This window comes from Erpetoichthys calabaricus, chromosome 6, assembly GCF_900747795.2.
Source record: "Erpetoichthys calabaricus chromosome 6, fErpCal1.3, whole genome shotgun sequence".
NCBI lineage: Eukaryota > Metazoa > Chordata > Cladistia > Polypteriformes > Polypteridae > Erpetoichthys > Erpetoichthys calabaricus.
Genome location: NC_041399.2, coordinates 23,324,981 through 23,347,346, shown reverse-complemented (window position 1 = coordinate 23,347,346; position 22,366 = coordinate 23,324,981). Strand labels below are relative to the sequence as shown.

At 39.5% G+C, this 22,366-nt stretch overlaps 1 protein-coding gene across 3 annotated transcripts in view; it reads right to left on the bottom strand.

Annotated features, from left to right (window-relative positions):
- The window catches only part of sema5a (sema domain, seven thrombospondin repeats (type 1 and type 1-like), transmembrane domain (TM) and short cytoplasmic domain, (semaphorin) 5A), an 857,644-nt gene that overhangs the window by 196,330 nt on the left and 638,948 nt on the right, over positions 1-22,366 (bottom strand). For all 3 annotated transcript variants that reach the window (XR_007935331.1, XR_007935332.1, XM_028803411.2), the window contains exon 12: positions 5,821-5,938. Coding sequence is in view for 1 of the 3 variants with exons in the window: in XM_028803411.2 (XP_028659244.2) it covers positions 5,821-5,938 (118 nt within the window). In the remaining 2 variants the exon portion in view is untranslated. The remainder of the gene's footprint in view (positions 1-5,820; positions 5,939-22,366) is intronic.

Sequence of the window (22,366 nt, the reverse complement as noted above, 5' to 3'; positions counted from 1 at the left end):
CAACTTGTTACGGAGGTAGTGTTTCCAGGTATATAAGAATCTGGAGGTGAATGAGCAATGTCTGTGTAATGTGTTTTGGATGGTGAGCCTGTGGACAAACAACCCCACCTAAAAGACAGAGTCTAAAACCATTTAGACAGCCTAGTCCCAGTAGTACAGGGAGGAATTTGCATATTTAACTGTTATTAATTACAATTATGTTTCTCTCTCTTTTTTTGTTAATTTTGTATAATAAATCCTTTAAGTGTAATAAAGAATAATGTTTTATCATTCTGTTCTGGGTTAGGGTGGCACACAAAGGTGTCTCCAATGCAGCAAACAATATCCTTAGGTGTACCTTATTGAATTACAGAAGAACCTTTTTGCGTTAACATTGTGGAATGTGCATCACATGGCTGCTGCCTCATAGTCCATTGTTTCACAAATGAATAACAACCTGTGTGAATTGTGCATGTTCTCGTCATGCTCATTAAACCCTGTGAATGCTAGTTGGACTCTAAATTGGCTCAGTCTAAGTTCAAGTGTGTAGCTAGTTATTATGTGTGATGAACTGTCCTCCCATTTAGAGATAGTTCCTGTCTTAGAACCATTTTTAATAGCTTAGGCTTCAGCTTCCTCTAATCCTGGAGTTTGAGTACAGCCTCTTCTAAATTTTAAATTAACTAAAAATCTGTAGAATGAGAATTATGGACAAACAAACAGGATTTTGGATGACGGCATTATTAGATACCTTCTGCTTTAAAATATAGAAAGACAGCAAAATAGATATAAATCTTACTGGGAAACTTGTTGTAGTCTGTGACAGAGCTTGGACATGGACAAAAAAATCCATTCTTACAATGACATATCCCAAAAACATAAAATTGTAATTTTCTGCCCTAAAATAATTCATATGCTATGTAAATCACATTGATTATATTTACAGTCCCATTCTCATTATCTGCGAGGGCTATGCTCCTGAAAATTCCTGCAGAAACCAAAGCTACTTGTTACCATAAACACATCATTTTGTGCACTTTAAATCGACAAAGTTCATCACCATGCATCCTGTTCCATGTGCGTCTCCCACCTAACCCAAACCCGATCCCCCCAAGTGGTGGGGGTGAACTGAGTCAAGACCGGCAGGAGGAGGCTAGGTCGAGTAGACAGGCTGGTCCTCTGTTCTTACACCCTCAAGGTTTAGTAATGACACTCCTGCAGGTTCACCTATGGAAACCTTGTTACAACTTTTATTTCCTCTAGACAGTCAAGTTTGATCGTTTTCTTGTGCTTTGCCAGAGGCCACAAGTGACCATGGCAGGGCCAATCCAAGGTCCTCAATAAACTTGAATTGGTACTAATGATGGATGGTGAGTACAAAGAGTCATAATATGGATTCCATAAGATGTTGAAAACATTCCTTTGAGATTCTGGTCTATGTTGTCATGATTGAATCATGACATTTATTGCAGAATTGTCAGCTGCACATTCAGGCTATGAATCTCCTATTCTATCACATCATGAAGATGTTCTATTGGATTCAGACCCAGTGACTAGGAAGGCCACTGAAGAATAATGAGCGCATTGTCATGTTCATGTAACCAATATGAGATGACTTTTACTTTGTGACATGGTGCATTATAATGGTGGAAGTATCAATTAGAAGATGGGTAAATTGTGGCCACGAAGGGATGTGCACGGTCAGCAACAATACTCAAATAGGCTGTGGTATTCAAGTGATTACTGATTAGTATTGACAGGATCAAAGGGTGCCAAGAAAACTTTTCTCACACTATTACACCACCACCACCACCACCTTCTGGGACTGTTGACACAAGACAGGTTGTGTGCCATTGACGCCAAATTCTGACCCTACCATCCGTGTGCCTCAGCAGAAATCGAGACTCATCAGACCAGTCTATGTTTCTCCAGGCGTCAGCTGTTCAGTTTTGGTGAGCCTGTTCCCACTGAAGTCTCAGCTTTATGTTCTTGGTTGACAAGAGTAGAACCTGACGTGGTCTTCTGTTGTTGTAAACCCATCTGACTCCAGGTTCAACATGTTGTGCAGTTTTCTCCTCATCATAGTTGTACAAAGTAGATCATTTGTGGTCATCCAAGTTATCGTAGCCTATCTACCAGTCTGGCCATTCTCCTCTGACCCATCTCATTAAGAAGGTGTTTTTATCCACAGAACTTCTGATCACTGGATGCTTTTTGTTTGTCTCACTATTCTGAGTAAACTCTAGAGATTGTGGTGGATCAAAATCCCAGCAGTTACAAAAAAAACTCAAACCAGACCATCTGGCACCAACAATGATGCTACAGTCCAAATCACTGATATCACATTAATAATAATAATTCATTACATTTATATAGCGCTTTTCTTAGTACTCAAAGCGCTATCCACACAGGGAGGAATCGGGAAGTGAACCCACAATCTTCCACAGTCTCCTTACTGCAAAGCAGCAGCACTACCACTGCGCCACCTGTGAGTTTGCTTAGTGTGAACATTAACTGTAGCTTCTGACCTGTGTTTGCATGCTTTTATGCATTGTGCTGCTGCCACATGATTGGCTGATTAGATAGTTGCACGAATATTGAGTTGTACATGTATTACTAATAATTTGTTCACTGAGTGTATTTATATTCTAATAATACATGCCTAAAGTGAATATAAGCATAAAGTGTTGTCCAATGATTGTGTAATCTGTAAAACCATACACTGCAAAATACATATACTGAAATTACATGATGTCTGTCTTCATGTAAATTGAATTATTATACATATATATTTAAACAGAAGTAGAGGGAGAAGAACGAGCAATTACATGTTGGCACTAACACAAGATATGAGCCCTATTGTCCACTATTTCAACCATCTCTTAAAGTAGGGCGAAAAATAGCTGCCTTAAAGTTAAAAATATTTCACAGGGATCCAAAAATTCAATTACAGCCCGTTTTACTGTTTAAGATTCATCCAGATGAAATACATTTCAGCTTACTTCTATATAAGAAAGTAAGACATTAACACTGCTGTGACTTAAGATTAGCTCAGAGATTCATTTACCGAGGCTTTCCTGGATTCACTTGGCGGCACTTAATTTATGAGGAGTGTTGCTCTTAGCTTAGTAACTCTTGGCCACAGCTTAAGCTGCTTTTCTTATATGAATGCTGGCCTGCTCTTCATTTTTACCACTTGTAGGCAGTTTGTGTGCGTTTCTTTTTAAGATTTAATATCCTATATCCTTATTATGTAATATATATCAGACCACTATTTTGCACAATTTTTCTTGTTAAAGTAGTGACTCATTGTTTAATGCAGAAACAATGATGCCAAAAAATATAAACTTTTAAAATAATAAAGGTACTATTTAGTTCTCTAAGACTCTTAGTTTTGCAAGTCACTATACGTGAGACGCTTATGTGCCATTCATCCTGTGTGTAACATGGTGCCTATAAGAAGTATTCTTCGCCGGGAAGCTTTTGCATTTGATTGTTATCCAACCGTGAATCCCACTGGATTTTATTTAGCTTTTTTGACAATGATAAAAAAGGGGGTTTGATTTGCTGTGAGTTTGGCAAAATCACAGAAATGTTCAGGAACTTTTACAAACTTGGCAAAATGCATGGAAGACAATGGGGAAGGAGGAACTGAATCAGTTGTGACTGGATTATAATAGTGCAGTGGTCTTTTATGTGTTTCAGAGGGCTATGAAAGTATCTGCAAACTATGCTGTGGCCAAAAATGTGATCTGAGTGCTAACCATTGTGACGCTGTGCTTCAAACGACAAAAGACACACATGGAACCACAATCAAAATTCATCAAATGGCCACAAACTAGCAGTAAGCAAAAATATATACAGTATATACATATATGATTGCGTTCACAGAGTTCCAATTCTGGGGTACCCAAAGCAGAGATGTGGGACTGGATTGTTCCACTGTTTGAAGTCGCAATTCTGAGCATTTATTGTTTCACATGTATCTGTGCAGATACTTTGCTCTTTTTCTTTCCATAAACAAAGAAGAAATGCATTGTTTGTTTTTATTATTATGTCACAGGGTCACATGTGTTTTCTTGCTCAGTTAGGGGAAGGGCTCCTTTTAAGGCTTCTTTTGACTTGTTGTGCATCATATGGCTAATTATGCAGGGAAATTAGCCATGCGGTGCTGCAGTGCACAGGGCTCACTATTATACAAGTATATCCAGTAGCGGTATTCATGTTATTCTCATTGAGCTCAAATGAAAATACTGCAAGTGTTATGTTTTCTTTTTTTATGTGGGGTGGGAGGCTGGAATAATAATTGGGTCCTGACACCTTGCATACCTGAAGCAGACCAGCAACACTCTTACAGAGTGCATGTATGAAGGAGCTGCACAAGGCTGCTAAAGCTCTGTGATGTCATATTGGCCTTGCAAAAACATCACAGGGCACTGGGAAAGAAAAGTTCATCTAAGCCCACTGCACAGCAGATTTCCAGAAAAATATTCAATGGACAAGGTCACAGATGAATACAGACTATTCACTGTGAAAAAAGCTTTGACAATCTGAGGAAAAGAAGAGTCTTTAATGTCAAAGCAACAACAGATCTCAATAAAGTGGCCTAAATTAATTTCAAATATAAACACAAAATATTTGATCACATATATGTAGATTTTCACCCCCTCCCCCACCCCAAGATGACACAACGTAGCATAAGAATAAAAAAAAATGTATGCTTGCATGCTTTATTAGTCCTGTGAGAATTTAGGAGTATTCAGGATAGGCCTGTCCTGTGTAATTAAGATATTCTGCTCTAAGGGAATAATGAGATAATAATAATACTATTACATTTGTTCTCATTAAGAATTTATAAATAAGAAGTTTTCCTTTAGATATAAATTTGTGCCAAATATATTTTATCTGTTGAACTGTTTTGGAACCTTTAGATAACATTGGCAATGTTTCATATAGGATAATCTTCATTCTGCAAAGAAAAAACAAAACAAAACAAACCAAAAACAACAGACTGACGTGTTTCTTGAGAAAGCTCTTTCATCTTGGCCATTTTTGAACTTTTTACAATGCGTGTAAACAGAATAACAGGAATCCAATTACAAAGAGGCTTCTCGATTAGCCAATGAGCATGTTAACATGACTAAGGATAAGCTAAGGAAGTTTACCATTAGGACACTGAAGGAATTCCAAACTCCAACTCCCATGAAACCCTGTGGGAATCTGTGGTGCCACAGCAGTCCAGTAGAGCTGCCCTCTAGCATTCTGGGGAAGATAATGCCTTGGGCACACTCTTTCCACTAGTCCTTCCATTATAGAGGCGTCCTGGGTGGGTAAGGACCCCAGCTGGCCCCCAGAACATATATAAGTAAACATACATACCGGTACATATACTTATATACAGTACATGCATACATACATACATACATACATACACACACATATATATATATATATATATATATATATATATATATATATATATATATACATACAGCTAAATATACACACATATATACATACACACACGCACACATCATATACAGTATATATATATATATATATATATATATATATATATATATATATATAGAGAGAGAGAGAGAGAGAGTAATGTTTAAGAAGCCAACTCATATACCAAGCATGGAAAATAAGAAACAAAACGTATTAGATATATAAAAATAGCAGCATATCTCAAAATTTTCCATTCTTGGATACACAGACTATACATCCTCACCCAACATCTTTATGTAATCAGATTTATGTCACTGTTCAGATTATATTTTTGCCTTAAAATATTTTTCATTGGTATAAGCGGTCTGTGCATGATGAAGGGGTACTTACGGGGCAGTCAGTAATACTCTGTTCCCACTGACTCATACTCAGACTCTCTTCCAGAGTCGTGCATTTCCTCAGTACTAGATCCCATCCACAATATGGATCTCGAGCTCCAACACAGGCACTGTAAATTAGAAATTGCACAATTATTGTTTCTTTATATATTCTTAATTACAGTATTCATTTGAAGACATGAAACCTTCTTAAAGGGGAACAGTCACATCTTTCTATCTTTTAATAGTAAAAAGAACTCTTTCATGTGGGTTCTCCTGGATTTGAGCAATGTAAGTTCTTCTACCAGCTCAATTCTAGGCCAGTGACGTCATCATTGCGCACTTCCCTGATGATTTGTATGAAAATGGCCGCATCATTTCATCCTGCAATTTTCTCAAAGCTGCAACATGAAAGAGTACTTTTTGCTATTACAAGGTACCGTTCCCCATTAATGTACTTGCAGGTAATTAATGTAGTAAAGGAAACACTTGAATAATCAAGATGATCACGGACATAAGAAATCTGACATACTAAAGGAGACTATTCAGTTCATCAACCTCGTTTGATTCACTAATAGCTAAGCTGTACCAACATCTCATCCAGATACATCTCAAAGTTTCTGCTTCAGCTCTATGTCTTGGTAGTTTCTTCTAGATTCCCACAACACTTTGAATAAAGAAGTATTTCCTGGCTTCAGTCCTAAATGCATTTCCCCTTAATTGAACTGGTCTCCTCACTCTTAAGCTAGCAGAAAGACACACATTGATGATTCTCCCATCTCAGCAGTGGTCTACTGAGGCTATGTTATAGTTACCATTGGTTTCTTATTCACCTCCCTGACCATCACACTTCTTGCCTAGGTACTCAATTTGGCTGAACAGCTAACTCTGGAAGAGTCCTGATAACTTCAGACTTTGGTCATTTCAAATCCATTTCACAATTATTGAAGACACTGTGCTCCTGGAAACACTCAGATCTTTAGAAGTGGTTTAAACCACTTGCCATTATCTCTGCCTCATCACAATTTGATCACAGAGGTCTACAGAGAGTCCCTTGCACTTCATGGCTTAGTTTTTGTTCACACATGGAGTGTGAAATGTGGAACCTTATACACACAGGTGGGTGCCTTTCTAAATGGTCCAATCAGTTCAGTTTAGCACAGGTAAACTCCAATCAAATTCTAAACACATCTCGAGGAGAATTAAAGCAATTAAGTGTAATTTGGGGGCCCACAGTGAAGGGTCTGAGTACTTATAGAAATGAGATATTTCAGTTTTTGTAATAAATTTGGTGACCTTTCTAAAAACAAGTTATCACTTTGTCATTATAGGTTTTTGCATGTAGATTGATGGACAAAAATAGCAAATGTATCCATTTAAAATTAAATCTACAATAAAATGTGCAGAATGTGAATAGTTTGAGTGCACTGTATGTACAGTAGGTGTTTGTCATTATTGTACATCTAGACAGGCCTAAATGAATTAGGGCTCAGAACACAATTATTTACAGTATGTTGCAAAAGCTACCTACAAACTACAAAATCAATTAAATGTAATTTCAAATAAGGAAAAGTGTTTTGAGAAGATTGAAGAAAACTTGTTGCTAATTGAATAAATATTACCATTACATGTCTTTAGGATGATCTATCCAAAGTATTAATTATGACAAAGTATATTTTCCACAGATTTTAGTGCATTTTGTGCTTTGTGGGTCACAGTAGAATGATGCCGTTTTGAGGTGTTGGGTCTCTCATTTAGATTTGGTGGCTGTTTGGAACAATTTGTATAAATAGCCAAATTCCAAGCTGAAATTAATTTAACATATTCAGTTTTTCTGCAAACATCATAGCAATATCTTAAATATTTTTATTGATACCCTTGTGTTTTACTGCTTTATGTTGTTTGGGAGTGACAGATGACTACAGTTTTGGGCTATAAGTTGTGGCAGACGGCTGGGGACCCTACCCAGTTGGGACGCCTGGAAAGACCACGAGAGGGACAATACCTCTCCTGGGCCATGAGAGGGCAGCCGCCCTGGTCTGCATGGGGGCCACGGGAAAAGAGCTGTTGGGGCCCGTGGCCACCGCCAGGGGGCGCCCGGTGTATTAAGAAGCCCTGGAATACAGCACTTCTGCCACAACCAGAAGTGCTGCCAGAAGTAATTCCAGGAACACCCGGAGTGCTTCCGGGTGCTCACATGGCACTTCCGCCACACCAGGAACTGCCGTCAGAAGACTATCAGGAAGCACCTGGAGCACTATATTATAAAGGAGGCCGCCTCACTCCAGTAGAGGAGTCGGAGTCGGGAGGAAGGAGACGAAGCTTGTGTGTGGAGGAGTTAAAGCGGCAGAAAGAGAAGAAGAAGAAGAAGAAGAAGAAGAAGAGTGAAGAAAGAAGGGACTGAGTTTGGGCTGATTAGAGCAGGACAATAAATAGTTTGTGTTTTGAGACATTCAGTGTCTGTCTGTCTGTGCCTGGGGGCTGTCTTTCCACAAAGTAATCTACAGCATTTTCACTATATTCTTAGATTAGATGGAAATTTAAATGATTAAATAGCCCAAAATAATAATTTGTTCTATATATGATGGAATACATTTATTTATTTCCACATCCATTGTTTTAAACAGACAATTGCCAGTGGGCTACTGCTATGTTTATATATTTCTAAATTGTCATTGACGACCGTAATTGCCACTGATGACACAGGTACTTGGATCCTAACTCGCATCTTTCTCTCCTTTCATATAATTCCTTTCATTAATGATATGCCCATTAGCACCATGCCCACTGGCATCATCATTAGCTTTGTTGGAATAGTTTAATGCCTTGTCAGAAAACAATGCAAGTGTTTCATGACAGCCATAATTAGGGGTCCAGGCACATAGTGTAATGGAACCCTATTGGTTTTGCTTGCAGTTTTCTTTGTTCTTCCACCACTTTAATCGATGCCTAGATTGAGATTTTTTTGAGATACAGACCTCAAACCCTTAAACTAGTTCAACCTAATGGTAGACTGTGAAGGGAGTGGAATTTAAATGAATCATCCTGTCGTTTCACCGGCAGCTTTTGCTCTTATTTATTTAAAACACTGGACTGGTATCCGATTGAATGATACAGTCCAGTCAAGTGTGTGTTTGTGTTTGTGTTTTATTTTTTTCTTTGAAAAATTCCTTCAGTATGCTTTTTCATTTTTCTCCTTTTTATTCTTTGAACAGCAGTTCTGCTTTTGAAAAGCACAATGTATGTTTTTTTTACTATTCACAAAATGCAAATAATACTTAACATGTATCTCATGTTTTTGGATGCCAGACTAAAGAGCTATTTATCTCTTGTTAATGAATGAATGTCGCTTTTACTAACACATTTTGTACTAGTGATAATATTTATACTGAATTCCTCCCATCAACTAATGCAGCAGAATATCCTTTAGAAGATTTTGTAAAAAAAAAGTGTTATCTGATGCTGCTGTATACAGTATGTCTTGGGTGAAAACACTCACACTGATTAAAAGAAGAAATAATTCCTGTCAAAACAAGCATTGGAAATATTTGATGTCATCATTGCATTATAAAGAGAACGTAATGGCTGTAGGGCAGCACCCAGTGTCGAACTGTCTCTCCATAATCTGCAGGATCACTGAAAATTAACTAAAACATGTAATAACAAATGCCAATCACAGCACCAACAATGATTGAAGCATGCAGCCCATATTTGTTATATTTTGAATTTATTATGTATACATTGTAGGGTTTAAGAAAGAGAGATTTGTGTTTTGTTTGAGGCTAGTAATTATATTTTATAGTTATATTTTTGTGTTATTATGAAGTTATCTTGTATTGGCTTCAGACATTTTGTGATTCAGTTGCAACAGATGACTGCAGTTGTTAGGGCTGCACCCCCAAAAGTCGCAGTGTGTGACATCATCAGAGCAACGTCCTTTAAGTCACAGGGCTGAACATTTTTCCAAAAAAACTCGCACACAAAGCAATGGCTTCACACATTAATCAACAAAACATATTTAATTTATGACAAATGTCACTGTGTGGTATGTTGTATGAGTGTCTATACTATGTGATGTCACATACATATTACCTGTCACATGGCTCAGCATGGGAATCAGAAAATTGCTTGGCGTATTTGTTTATCGCATCAGGCATTAGCTAAAAGGCAGCCTCTTCAAAAAACAGCATGAAGTAGTCGAGCGACTGGCATTCCGTTGAGTTCACCAGCAAGCCATGCCGTCTTTATTGTGAAGTCTAGCAGCCTGCTTGCCTCCCACGGATCAATGTCTGGATATTCCTCCCAGACAAACTTTGCCAGAGGAACATCAACTGGACGAACGTGCTTAGCTGGAGGTCAATCAGTTGGGGGCCAATCAGCTGATGCTGATTCCTCCCTCTCCCGATCCCTCACATCAAAATCCGACACAATGATAATACATAAAACGTTGTCAACAGTGTTTTGCTTTGTGCATTCGCTTCGCCCTCTTCTCAGATGTCAATGCCATTTTTGCCACTGTTTGTTCTTTGCGGCTCACACACATTCAGGGATTAGACGTCAAGTGAACAAGTCTAGCATTTCTCCCATAGCAAAGAGAGTCTGCCTATAACATAATGGCGAGTTTTGTTGACATTTTTGGCCTCTACCCTTGGATATCGACTTTTGTCAACATCAGTTCTCAGGACTAAATGTCAACAAATGTTGATATGAGCCATAAAAGAGTTAAGTGAGCAGAATGCCTTAGTGCCACCTCAATGCCACCCCAAATTGTGGATAGAAAGTTCAAAAGAATTTTCTCCATTATCGTCTTAGTATGCATTTTCCTGTAGCTTGCAACAATGTTTTGACCTCAGGTTACTTTTGTATATTAAGGTTTTTATGTCTGCCATTCCTCAGACTTAATACTTTGTTACATTCTTTAACTATGATTTCTGTGTTAGAGCTTAGAGTTGTGGTGCGCTTCAGATATTCCTGGTTACGACTAGTGGTGTTTATACATGTAACGGACAAGTAACCTAACAATATGCAGCCCCTGCAATGCTGGTCTACCATGTAAGTCTTCATGCATTGTGGATCACTCTGTGCCACGTTTGTCACTGGGTCTACACAATATTGATTATGAAATCTTATTTGCAAAGCTCTAGTCTTTGTTCATTTGGTCTTTTTGTGTGGTCATTGTGTCTTATTTTTCAAAGAGTAAAGTTTCTCTCCATACACCAGCCTCATTTAGATGTTCATCTTGTGGACATGTTTCTGTTTCGAGTCACCACTAGAAGTAAAACTCACACCTTAGAGATAAGACAGAATTGGCTTTACCAGGAGAAAATACACATGAGCAATCGAAACACCAAACAAAGCAGTGGGTATTGGGCCCAATCGATAAATTAACGTTGAGTATTAAATATACACTATTACAGTATTAAATATAACCAGGCCACAGGGATTGCACAAACCAATGTGTTTCTTTGTGCCAGTCCCAAGCCCGGATAAATGGGGAGGGTTACGTGGGAAAGGGCTACTGGTGTAAAATTTTGCCAGATCAACATGCAAGGAGGTGGGATTACATCAGGGATCCGCTCTGAGTCTTATTTGCAATGGTGATGGACAGGTTTACAGATGAGGTTAGACAGGAGTCCCCGTGGACTATGATGTTTGCTGATGATATTGTGATCTGTAGCGAGAGCAGGGAGCAGGTTGAGGAGACCCTGGAGAGGTGGAGATCTGCTTTGTAGAGGAGAGGAATGAGAAAACAGAATACATGTGTGTGAATGAGAGGAAGATCAGTGGAATGGTGAGGATAAAAGGAGCAGAGTTGGTGAAGGTGGATGAGTTTAAATACTTGGGATCAACAGTACAGAGTAACAGGGATTGTGGAAGAGAGGTGAAAAAGAGAATGCAGGCAGGGTGGAATGGATGGAGAAGAGTGTCAGGAGTAATATGTGACAGATGGGTATCAGCAAAAGTGAAAGGGAAGGTCTACAGGACGGTAGTGAAACCAGCTATGTTATATGGGTTGGAGACGGTGGCACTGACCAGAAAGCAGGAGACAGAGCTGGAGGTAGCAGAGTTAAAGGTGCTAAGATTTGCATTGGGTGTGACGAGGATTAGAAATGAGTACATTAGAGGGTCAGCTCAAGTTGGACGGTTGGGAGACAAAGTCAGAGAGGCGAGATTGCATTGGTTTGGACATGTACAGAGGAGAGATGCTGGGTATATTGGGAGAAGAATGTTAACAACAGAGCTGCCAGGCAAGAGGAAAAGAGAAAGGCCTAAGAGAAGGTTTATGGATGTGGTGAGAGAGGACATGCAGATGATGGGTATGACAGAACAAGATAGAGAGGACAGGAAGAGATGGAAGAAGATGATCCGCTGTGGCAACCCCTAACAGGAGGAGCCGAAAGGAGACAAGGAAACAAGAAGACAGTGTTAAATATACAGTATTTTATTTTTGAATCATGCATTAGTGAGGTGACTACCATCTACAAAGCAATGTTTTCATTTAATATATGCCTTTCCTTCACATGAATATAAAATGGAGCTGGAATGTTTCATTTACTTTGCTAGTCCCCCTGCTGAAGTGGCTTTAATTGAAAAGTATGTGTATACAGTAAATGGCATGCAGCACCTTTCACTTGTAAAACCCTAGTGCCTCATTTGTCAACTCCTGACAGTTGTCAGTGAATTATAGATTGCAGAAAGAGTGTAAATTGGGTGCTAAACGTCCATTTGGTTTTATTTAATGGCCGATGCACATCACTTCAAGGCAAATGTTTCTGTCACTAGCCTTAAATCTGAAACTATTACCAGACATGAATTGATAACCCCAATTCCTTGAATTCTTCCAGTAAGTATAAGTAATTCATTTCTAAACAAAAGCAACTTTTAGTGCAGACTGTAAATAGAAATTCTGTTCATGGTTCTTACACAAATGCGTCTTTTCCCTTGGCAAAGCTGTAACAAAATTTTCCAGCAGTTTATTGTGCATTGGCTATGCACTTCATGCAATGGTATATGACACTTTGCTGCAATGAAAGCAGAATTCCTTACACCATTCTTAAATATTTTTTCTGAAAGTGATTTTTCATATTTTGCATATGAAGGCGTTGGGGTCTGTCCTATTATATACTAGACAAGCCCCTAGCATGCATAAAGCGCACTGATTTCTGGGTTGTATGTTGCAGAGGCGTCAGATACTTCCAAAGAATTACCCAGGAAAGGGGTCATAAACCCTAAGAAGTGGAGGTGTTATTTTGGAAAAACTGTGGCTTCTTCCAGAATGCATTGTTGAGGTGTGATTACTACTGACTACTGACTGATTGTTATGATCTTTGCTTTTTGACAGCAGCAGTCTGCTTGATTTAATGCAAATGAATTTTTCTGCGTTGACGGTTGTTCACTTCAGTGCATGAACCTGTACAGCACCTTCAGAAAGTATTCAGACCCCTTCACTTTGTTCATGTCTTGTTATGTCGCAGCCTTGTGCTAAATTCATGTTATTTTTTTTTCCACATCAGATAACACACGTAATGTCCCGGAATGACAAAGCAAAAAGTAAAATTTACGAACTTTTGTACATTTATTAAAAATAAAAAAAATGAATTCTCACACTGACACAAGTATTCCGACCCTTTGCTATGACACTTGAAATCCGGCTGAGGTGCATCACATTCTATGGATCATCATTGAGATGTTTCGACATTTTATTTGGAGTCAATTGAACTGATTGGACTGATTAGGAAATACCAAAGGTTGACAAAGAGCAAAAACCAAGCCGTGAGGTTGAAGGAATTGCCTGTAGAGCTTAGGGAATGGATTATGTTGAGGGGGACAAGGGGAAGGCTGAAAAAATTTCCTGATGCACTCAAGATTCCCAGGAGCACAGTGGCCTCCATAATTCCAAAAAGGAAGAAGTTTGGAACAATTACAACTCTTGGTGGAGCTGATCACTCGGCCAAACTGGACAATCAGGGGAGATGAGCCTGTTAAGAAAGAGATGAACAAGAACCCAATGGTCATGCTGGCCATGCTCCAGAGAATCTATGTGGATGTGGGAGAAACTTCCGAACAAACAACCACCACTGAAACACTTTACTAATCCGGGCTTTATGGCAGAGCAGTCAAATGACATATGAAATCCCACTTGGAGATTGCAGAAAGGCAACTAAAAGACTGTTAGACTATGAGAAACAAGAATTGAACTGTTAGGCCTCAGTTCTAAGAATAGAATAGAAATGAAAAGCCTTTCTTGTCATTGTAAAGTAATTTACAATGGAGTTACGTGCGCCACTCCAACTGGGTTCAAAAGCAAAACGAAGTTACCTTTCTGAAAAACCAAACAATGAATGCTACACCACATACTACAAACAAGAAGAACAAAAGAAAAGGTAATATTATATGTAAAAATATACTTTAAAAGAAATGAGAAAATAAGCATAAAACTAGTAATCTAATAGGGCGGCACGGTGGCGCAGTGGTAGCGCTGCTGCCTCGCAGTTGAGAGACCTGGGGACCTGGGTTCGCTTCCCGGGTCCTCCCTGCGTGGAGTTTGCATGTTCTCCCCGTGTCTGCGTGGGTTTCCTCCGGGCGCTCCGGTTTCCTCCCACAGTCCAAAGACATGCAGGTTAGGTGGATTGGTGATTCTAAATTGGCCCTAGTGTGTGCTTGGTGTGTGGGTGTGTTTGTGTGTGCCCTGCGGTGGGTTGGCACCCTGCCCGGGATTGGTTCCTGCCTTGTGCCCTGTGTTGGCTGGGATTGGCTCCAGCAGACCCCCGTGACCCTGTGTTCAGATTCAGCGGGTTGGAAAATGGATGGATGGATGGATAGTAATCTAATATCGATTAAATCCTGACGGCTACATACAAGGTTTGCCTGACACAACTCGGCAGTCAAAAACGAAACCAAACAAACAAAGCACCAGAGTGGAGAGCAAAAAGCCACTGCATCTGACCGCACTGTAAGCATTACATCTACAGGAAACTAGGCACTGCTCATCACTTGTGCAATATAATGCCAACGGTGGAGCATTGTGATGGCGCCAACATGCTGTGGGGTTGATTTTCAGGGGCACGGGCTGGAAGACTAGTTAGGGACAAGGGAAAGCTGAACGGAACAAAGCACAAAGATATCCTAAATGAAAACCTTCTCCAGTGCACTCTGGGCATCAGATTGGGCCAAAGGTCTACCTTCCAACAGGAAAATGACTCTAAGCATAAAGCCAAGACAATACAGACAGGAGATTGCTTAAGGACAACTCTGGGAATGTTCTTGACTGGCCTGGACTTGAACCCAATCGATAATCTCTAGACAAATCTGAAAAAAGCTGCCCACTGACCATCTCCTTTCAACCAGACAGAGCTTGAGAGGATCTGCAGAGAAGAATCCAGGTATGCAAAGCTGGTCATGTCACATCCAAGAAGACTCCAGTCCACAATCGCTGCCAAAGGAGCTTCCATGAAGTACTGAGTATATGCTGTGAATACTTGAGTCAATGAGATATTTCTTGTTTATCTGAAAATGTCTGGAAGAGGAAAGACTGGTGGTAATACACGCTCCAAGGCTAAGACTCGCTCTTCCCGAGCTGGTTTACAGTTTCCAGTCGGCCGTGTTCACAGGCTCTTGAGGAAAGGCAACTATGCCGAGCGTGTGGGCGCTGGTGCTCCCGTTTATTTAGCTGCCGTGCTGGAGTACCTGACCACTGAAATTCTTGAGTTGGCCAGGAATGCTGCCCGCGACAATAAGAAAACCAGAATCATTCCTCGCCACTTGCAGCTGGCAGTGCGTAATGACGAGGAACTCGATAAGTTGTTGGGTGGCGTGACCATCGCCCAGGGTGGTGTGCTACCTAACTTTCAGGCCGTACTTCTGCCCAAGAAAACCGAGAAACCAGCTAAGAGCAAATAAGCTATGGTGATACGTGAGTTTCCCCTTGGGATTAATAAAGTATCTATCTATCTATCTATCTATCTATCTATCTATCTATCTATCTATCTATCTATCTATCTATCTATCTATCTATCTATCTATCTATCTATCTATCTATCTATCTATCTATCTATCTATCTATCTATCTATCTATCTATCTATCTATCTATCTATCTATCTATCTATCTATCTATCTATCTAGTTTTTATTTTTAATGGATTTGCAGAAATTCCAAAAATCTGGTTTTCACTTTGTCATTCAGGAGTACTGAGTGTTTCCTGATGAAGGAAAAAATACATTTAAATGATTTCAGCATAAGGCTTCAACATAGCAAAATTTGAAAAAGGGCTCTGAACACTTTCTGAAGGCACTGTAAAGTGCATTTGCTCATACTGAGCTCACTCTACATGGCTACATACATTGAGGCATGATGCAGGATGCAAGCAGTAGTACGTTAGCATGTAGAAAGTAAGTAATATCTGACTGATACGGGGTACTGGACATACTTACTTATCAAACCAGTAAAACATGAAGGAATAGATTTTTGGTTTACTTATTTTTTTCTACACAGAAAACTTTTGAGTGGGGCTTAATGGCACCCAATAGACGCCACAACTAAAATATGTAGTATCTGACTGACAATAAAAGTGCTGGAAACACTTAGTTACAGTATGTATCTAGTAAAACCGTTGCATAAATTAAGAGAATTGGCAAGGTTAAAATGTGGTCTCTTGACACAAAAGAATCAGAGCAGCACCCTCTGGCCCACCATGGTGTAGCATGCCTGTGTTTCAAAGTGTTCTAGGAGAAGTCATTGAGAGGATGGACAGCATTAGCCAGATAACAATGTGGCCAGCTTTCCTAAACTGTTAATTCACAAGCCTCACATCTCTTGAGCTGCTCTAATTCTCCCAGCTGACCACAGCTTAAAACAATACACTGGCCTGTTATAGACTGGGAGGACATCCCCATCAGACTGGCATACACTTTAAAGGACCTGAGCCTTGTCAAAGAGAGGAGACTGCTCTGGCTCTATTGATGCTGTAGGTCTTTGTTGAACGTCCTCTCCAGAGTATTGTTCAGATGGACATCCAGGTATATTTAAATCTACACCATCAGCACATCCTTCCCCATTATGGTGACTTATGACAAAGGCTGTCTGGCATGTAGAAGGACCACCAATAACACCTTTGCCTTGGTCAAGTTCAGGTGTTTGTCACTGGATTACTTGACAAAGTGTTCCATCACTTTGATGCAGCCTTCAAAAAGAAGGAGATGTCCAAGCACTTCAGTAGATGGCAGACATTGGAATTGAACATAAAACTGATTGTGTAGTGAGTGAAGAGAAAGGTAACCAGTATGTGATTTTACTATACCACTGACCGCACCTCTGACACAAAGTCCTAGAACTCTCTGTCACTTGTGCGTTCTGACAATAATAATAATAGGTTGTTTACGAAATTGTAAGAGAATGTAATGATAACATTGGAAATAAAATAATGTACTATGTGGCTTTAAATGATACATACTGGTCTATTCTTAACTTGCATTTCATAACCTAAGCTTAATGTCAGAATATATGAGGGATGTTCAAAAAGTTTCCACACTTTTATATTTTCGTTGGAGACGGTGAAGGCCGGAAGAGTAGTAATTGGTCGTGTCTGAGAGTGTCATGTGACTAGTTTCATCTGGCAAGCCGGCTGCCCTTACAGTTTAGTATAAGAGTTGTCACCCTGTGGTGAAGATGGCTATGAAAGTTATAAATTGCACCAAAGAGGAACAGCGTTCTGTCATATGCTTTTGTGGGCTGAAGGTGTGCTGGGAGCACAAATTCATCTCCACATGTGTGCTCAGTATGCGGATAAAGTTCTCTCTCGTAGACTCATCTATGAATGGATTGAAATGTTCGAAAATGGCCTTACTGGTGTGACGGATGCAGAGCGCTCTGGACGTCCAGCTATAGTCACAGCCAGATTTACATGTGATGATGATGTGAAAGCAGCAGTGCATCAGTGGCTACGTGCTCAACCAAAAACATTTTATGCTGATGGCATTAAAAAGTTGGTATAACGCAGGGAAAATTGCATCGCAAAGGAAGGTGAGTATGTAGAAAAGTGATGTAATATGTTTTTGAGATTCGTAATAAACAGAGTTAAAACAAAGTGCGGAATATTTTTGAATGTCACTCGTACCTTCAGAATATGACAGAAAATGTATGCATTTTGAGAGGAGGTATTTAGAATCGAGTGTTAAGCCTTAAAAAAGTGACACACCACATGGGCAGGTTTCAAAGGACCACCACTCTCAAGGTAAAATTGAAGCAGGAAACAAATTCTTAGTTGAAGTCATGCAGAACGTTCCTAGATGGATGAGTCTGCAAATTTTCCAGTGCTTTTGAATGAGAAATTTTGAAAATTTAAAACTTACTGTTCAATCAGTTTGCAATATCGAAATGACAACTGAACTGCCTTGACAAATTTCTTCGAAAATAAGCGTGCCACATCTCGACAAAAATCGTCCACAGGTGGCCTGAGTTGTTTCATGCAGACAGATAGACAGTCAGACATGGGCCTTGGCAATAGGTGCCTCTCACTTTATATGCAAACGTACCTTAAAAACAGGAGAACCAACAGAAGAATCCACACACACGTGGGACCCAACAAGCCTTCACGAAGCTAAACAATATGTAATAATGACATGTGTGAAGTTTCAAAGATTAAACAGTCTACTTTTCATTGGAAATTTATCTTACCATCATATCCACCTCTTGTCTTTTTAACTGGTTTGATTCTAATTTAATTAAAAATCCAATACATGTTACATTGTAATCATTTAATTGGGCTAACTAGTTCATATAAAACAAGCGCATAGTCACAACATTCATATCCACTATTACTTGCTCTAAGTGGTGTCATATTAAAAACACTGATTAATTAATTGTTGCATAATATTATAGTTGTCCTTGAATGCGACTTATGCCTTACTATTGGATGGTATTTCATTTTTTTTTTTGCTAATAATAATGCGCATTAAACAACGGTGAAATGAAGGCAATCACTCAATATGCAAATGAGACGACTCTATTTATTAGGACGGCATCACTCAGGACATAAAACATATTGACACAGCTTGATCCTGCATCAGGATGGATGTTTAGCCTTCTAACCCTTCTTGGGCCTGTTGGGAGGCAGGCTATAAATGATAGCAGTCCTTCAGAAACAGAAGACACACAAAGTGGAGTCATGAAGAGCCATTGTGTTAACACTGCAGTTATTGTACTCCACATGGAATGCACACAGGCCTTTTGTTCTTGGCAAACTTGGGGATGTTAACCGTCCAATTTATTATTGAAGCCTTACTCTGCTATATAATAACTCTTCATACTGGAGCTGTGCACTTGAGAGTACTCGACTTGTAGAATGTGGAACTTTTTAACAGACTGGTACATACCTTGCATACAGAGGATTCAGAAAGAATTCAGACATTTTACCTTTCTGTACTCTCTTATAGTGTTGTAGATTTAATTTTAAACAGATACATTTACAATTTTTCCCATCAACCTAAGCTCAATAATCCCTGATGATAAAGTGAAAACGTTTATGGAAAGGTTTGTAAATTGATTAAAAATCTAAAACTTAAGTATTCAATTCATTACCTTGTAAAAGCCCCTTTCAGAGCAATTACAGCTTTGGGTCCACTAACTATGAATACTTGGATTTGTTTAGTTTATCCCATTCTTCCTGGCGCATCCTCTCAATCTCCATTTGACTGGCTGGGAAGCGTTTGTACACTGCAATCTTCAGGTCTCTCCACAGATGCTTATCGGAGTTTAAGTATGGGCTCAAGGACAGTTAGAGACTAGGCCCAAAGCCACTCCAGCGTTATCTTAGTTGTATACTTGAAATGGTTGCCATGCTGAAAGGTGAAGAGTCATCCCAGTCTGAGGTTACCTGCACTCTGGAGTAAGTTTTCTTCAAGGATCTCTCTGAATTCGGCTGCATTCATCCTTCCCTCAATTCTGAACAGCCTCTCTGTCCATGCTGCTGAGAAGCACCTCCATAGCATGATGCTGCCGCCACCATGCCTCACTGCAGGGGTGGTACTAGGCAGTTGATGAGTGATACCTGGTTTTCAACAGATGTAATACTTTGAGTTTGGCCCAAATTGTTTGGTCTGATGAGACAAAAATTAAACCATCTTTTTCCTCATTTTCTCAGAGTCCTTTAACTGCTATTTAGTTACTCGGCCATGGACGCCTGATTGATGGAGTGCTGCTGTGACAATCATCTTTCTGATATGTTCTCCAACCTCAGCAAATGACTTATGAAGTTTGTTGGACAGACCATTGGGTTATTGGCCACCTCCTTAACCAAGGTCCTTCTTTCCCAGTTACTCAGTTTGGCTGAAATGGCTGACTTTAGGAAAAGTCCTGGTGATTTTAACCGTTTTTCATTTTACAGTTGTTGAGGTGCACCTGAGATAAGGCAAAGCTTTAGAAATGGTTTTATACCCTTACCCTGATCTAGGACTGAATACAATTCGATCATGGATGTCTACAGAGAGTTCCTAGGATTTCATGGCTTGGTTTTTGTCCTGGCATACAGTGTGAATTATTGTGGGATCTTTTATATACATGTGTGTGCCTTCCTGCATGATGTCCAGTCAATTCAGTTTGCTACAGGTGGACTCCAATCAAGTTCTAGACACATCTCAAAGAGAATTAAAGCAAACAGGATACAACTGATGATAATTTGGAATGTCACTGCTAAGGGTCTGAATACTTACTGTATATGAATGAGAGATTTCATGTTTTGATTATTAATACATTTTCAAATCTGTTTATGGAAGGCAGTGCATCACTCACATGTGTGACAGGCTGCTGTCAATTATGCATCCAGTCCCGCCCATCCTCTGGGTAATCTGCTGACTACTACATTTTATGTAGTTATATGCATACATTATATTGCTGATCTAGAGGTCAAAGCACCAGTGTCCTGGGCTCAAATCCCTGCACATTCACTCTCTGTGTGGATTTTCTTTGTTTGAGTTTGATTTGGTTAATTGGTGACTCTAAATTTGTCCCATATATGTTAGTATTCCCTGCAGTGGACCAACACTGTATCCAGGGCTGGGTCCTGCTTTGCACTCTGTGCTACAGCTCCTACCTTCATGCCCCAAACTTAAATAATTGGTATGATGATTAATGGAAATTTTATTTTTTTTTTCTTGTCATAGGAGTGGCATGCTGGCACAATAGACAGATTTCATGACGCCAATGCCATTGGTTTGAATCCTGCACCTAGCCATTGTCCGTGTAGAGTTTACACATTCTGACTGCACCCAGTCTTCCAGTTTTAAACCAACATCCATAAAGATGAATGTGTTAGTTTAATTGGCAATTCTAAATTGACCTCAGTGTGATTTTTGAGAGTTGGTGTGAGTATTTGAGGACCTTTCATCTAGACCAACTCCCTATCCTGGGTCGTTTCCTGGCCTGTGTCTAGTGCTGCCAGGGTAGTCTCTGGCTCCCTGAAATCCCTGTGTGTACATGTGCTAAAAAATTACAAACTGTACAACTGTCTAGTGCATTGGGGGTCTTTATAATGTACTAGTGCTGCAGGAATCACAATGCCTTAATCCCTGCACAGCTGCTGGCTGTACAAATTTTAATGGTGTGTCTGGACAATGAAAACACAACCTTGGTGGTCTAATCTCGTCTCACATGCAGCTCATAAAGGGAACTGCAAGATTTTACACCATCATCACCAATGACCCGAGTGATGATAAACATGTCATATAAGAGAGAGTGAGAGAGAAAGAGAACTTTGGGGAGGAGCACATGGATCAATTCACTTTATTGCTTTGGCTATCTTTCAAAGGCAGTGTAATGCCAGGAGAATGAAGTGGCAAATAGCATGTTACACTCATCACAGACAACTGTGTATTAAACGGTTAAATATGTGTCTCTCATCCCTCTCTTGACCATTTTCCTACAACAAAACATATTTACAGCCATTTCAGTTATAGGCTTTTGAAATTATATTTCAATTCAATACTTTCTACGTGGACTACAAGTTTCTTTATCAGTCTTTTGTCAAAAGACTTAAAGAAAAGATGAGTTTTAAGGAAGCTCATTTTTCTTTATTGTGTTGATTGTTACCTTCATATTTAACCTATAAGCGCTAATAAAATTTCTAGATTAATGTGAAGAAATTCTTGTCTAACCTTAGTCATTGTCAAATTAACTACCCCTGTATCTTTTTTAGAGTCATGGTTGGCCATGACTATATCAGCATCAGCATTCTAGCAGTATCAGATGCAAAGTATGAATTAAACTGGAAGACATTCTGTGTGTGAAAAAAATTAATAAATACATAAATAAATATATATATTGTGGAAGAAAAGCCCGACCCAGACATACAGACAGACTCACAAGTCCAAAAACACACAAATTGATTATTCTTTTTCCAGGACAGCACACACAGTGCCCGAATCCCCAACAAGGTTCAGTTCTTTACCCTTCTTTTCTTTTATCTTTTCCTGCCGCCTCCGCTCCTCTCCCGCAAGCTCTGTCCTCTGCCTCCCGACTCCGGGTCTCCAAATGGAGTGATGCGGCCTCTTTTATATTGCACCTGGAA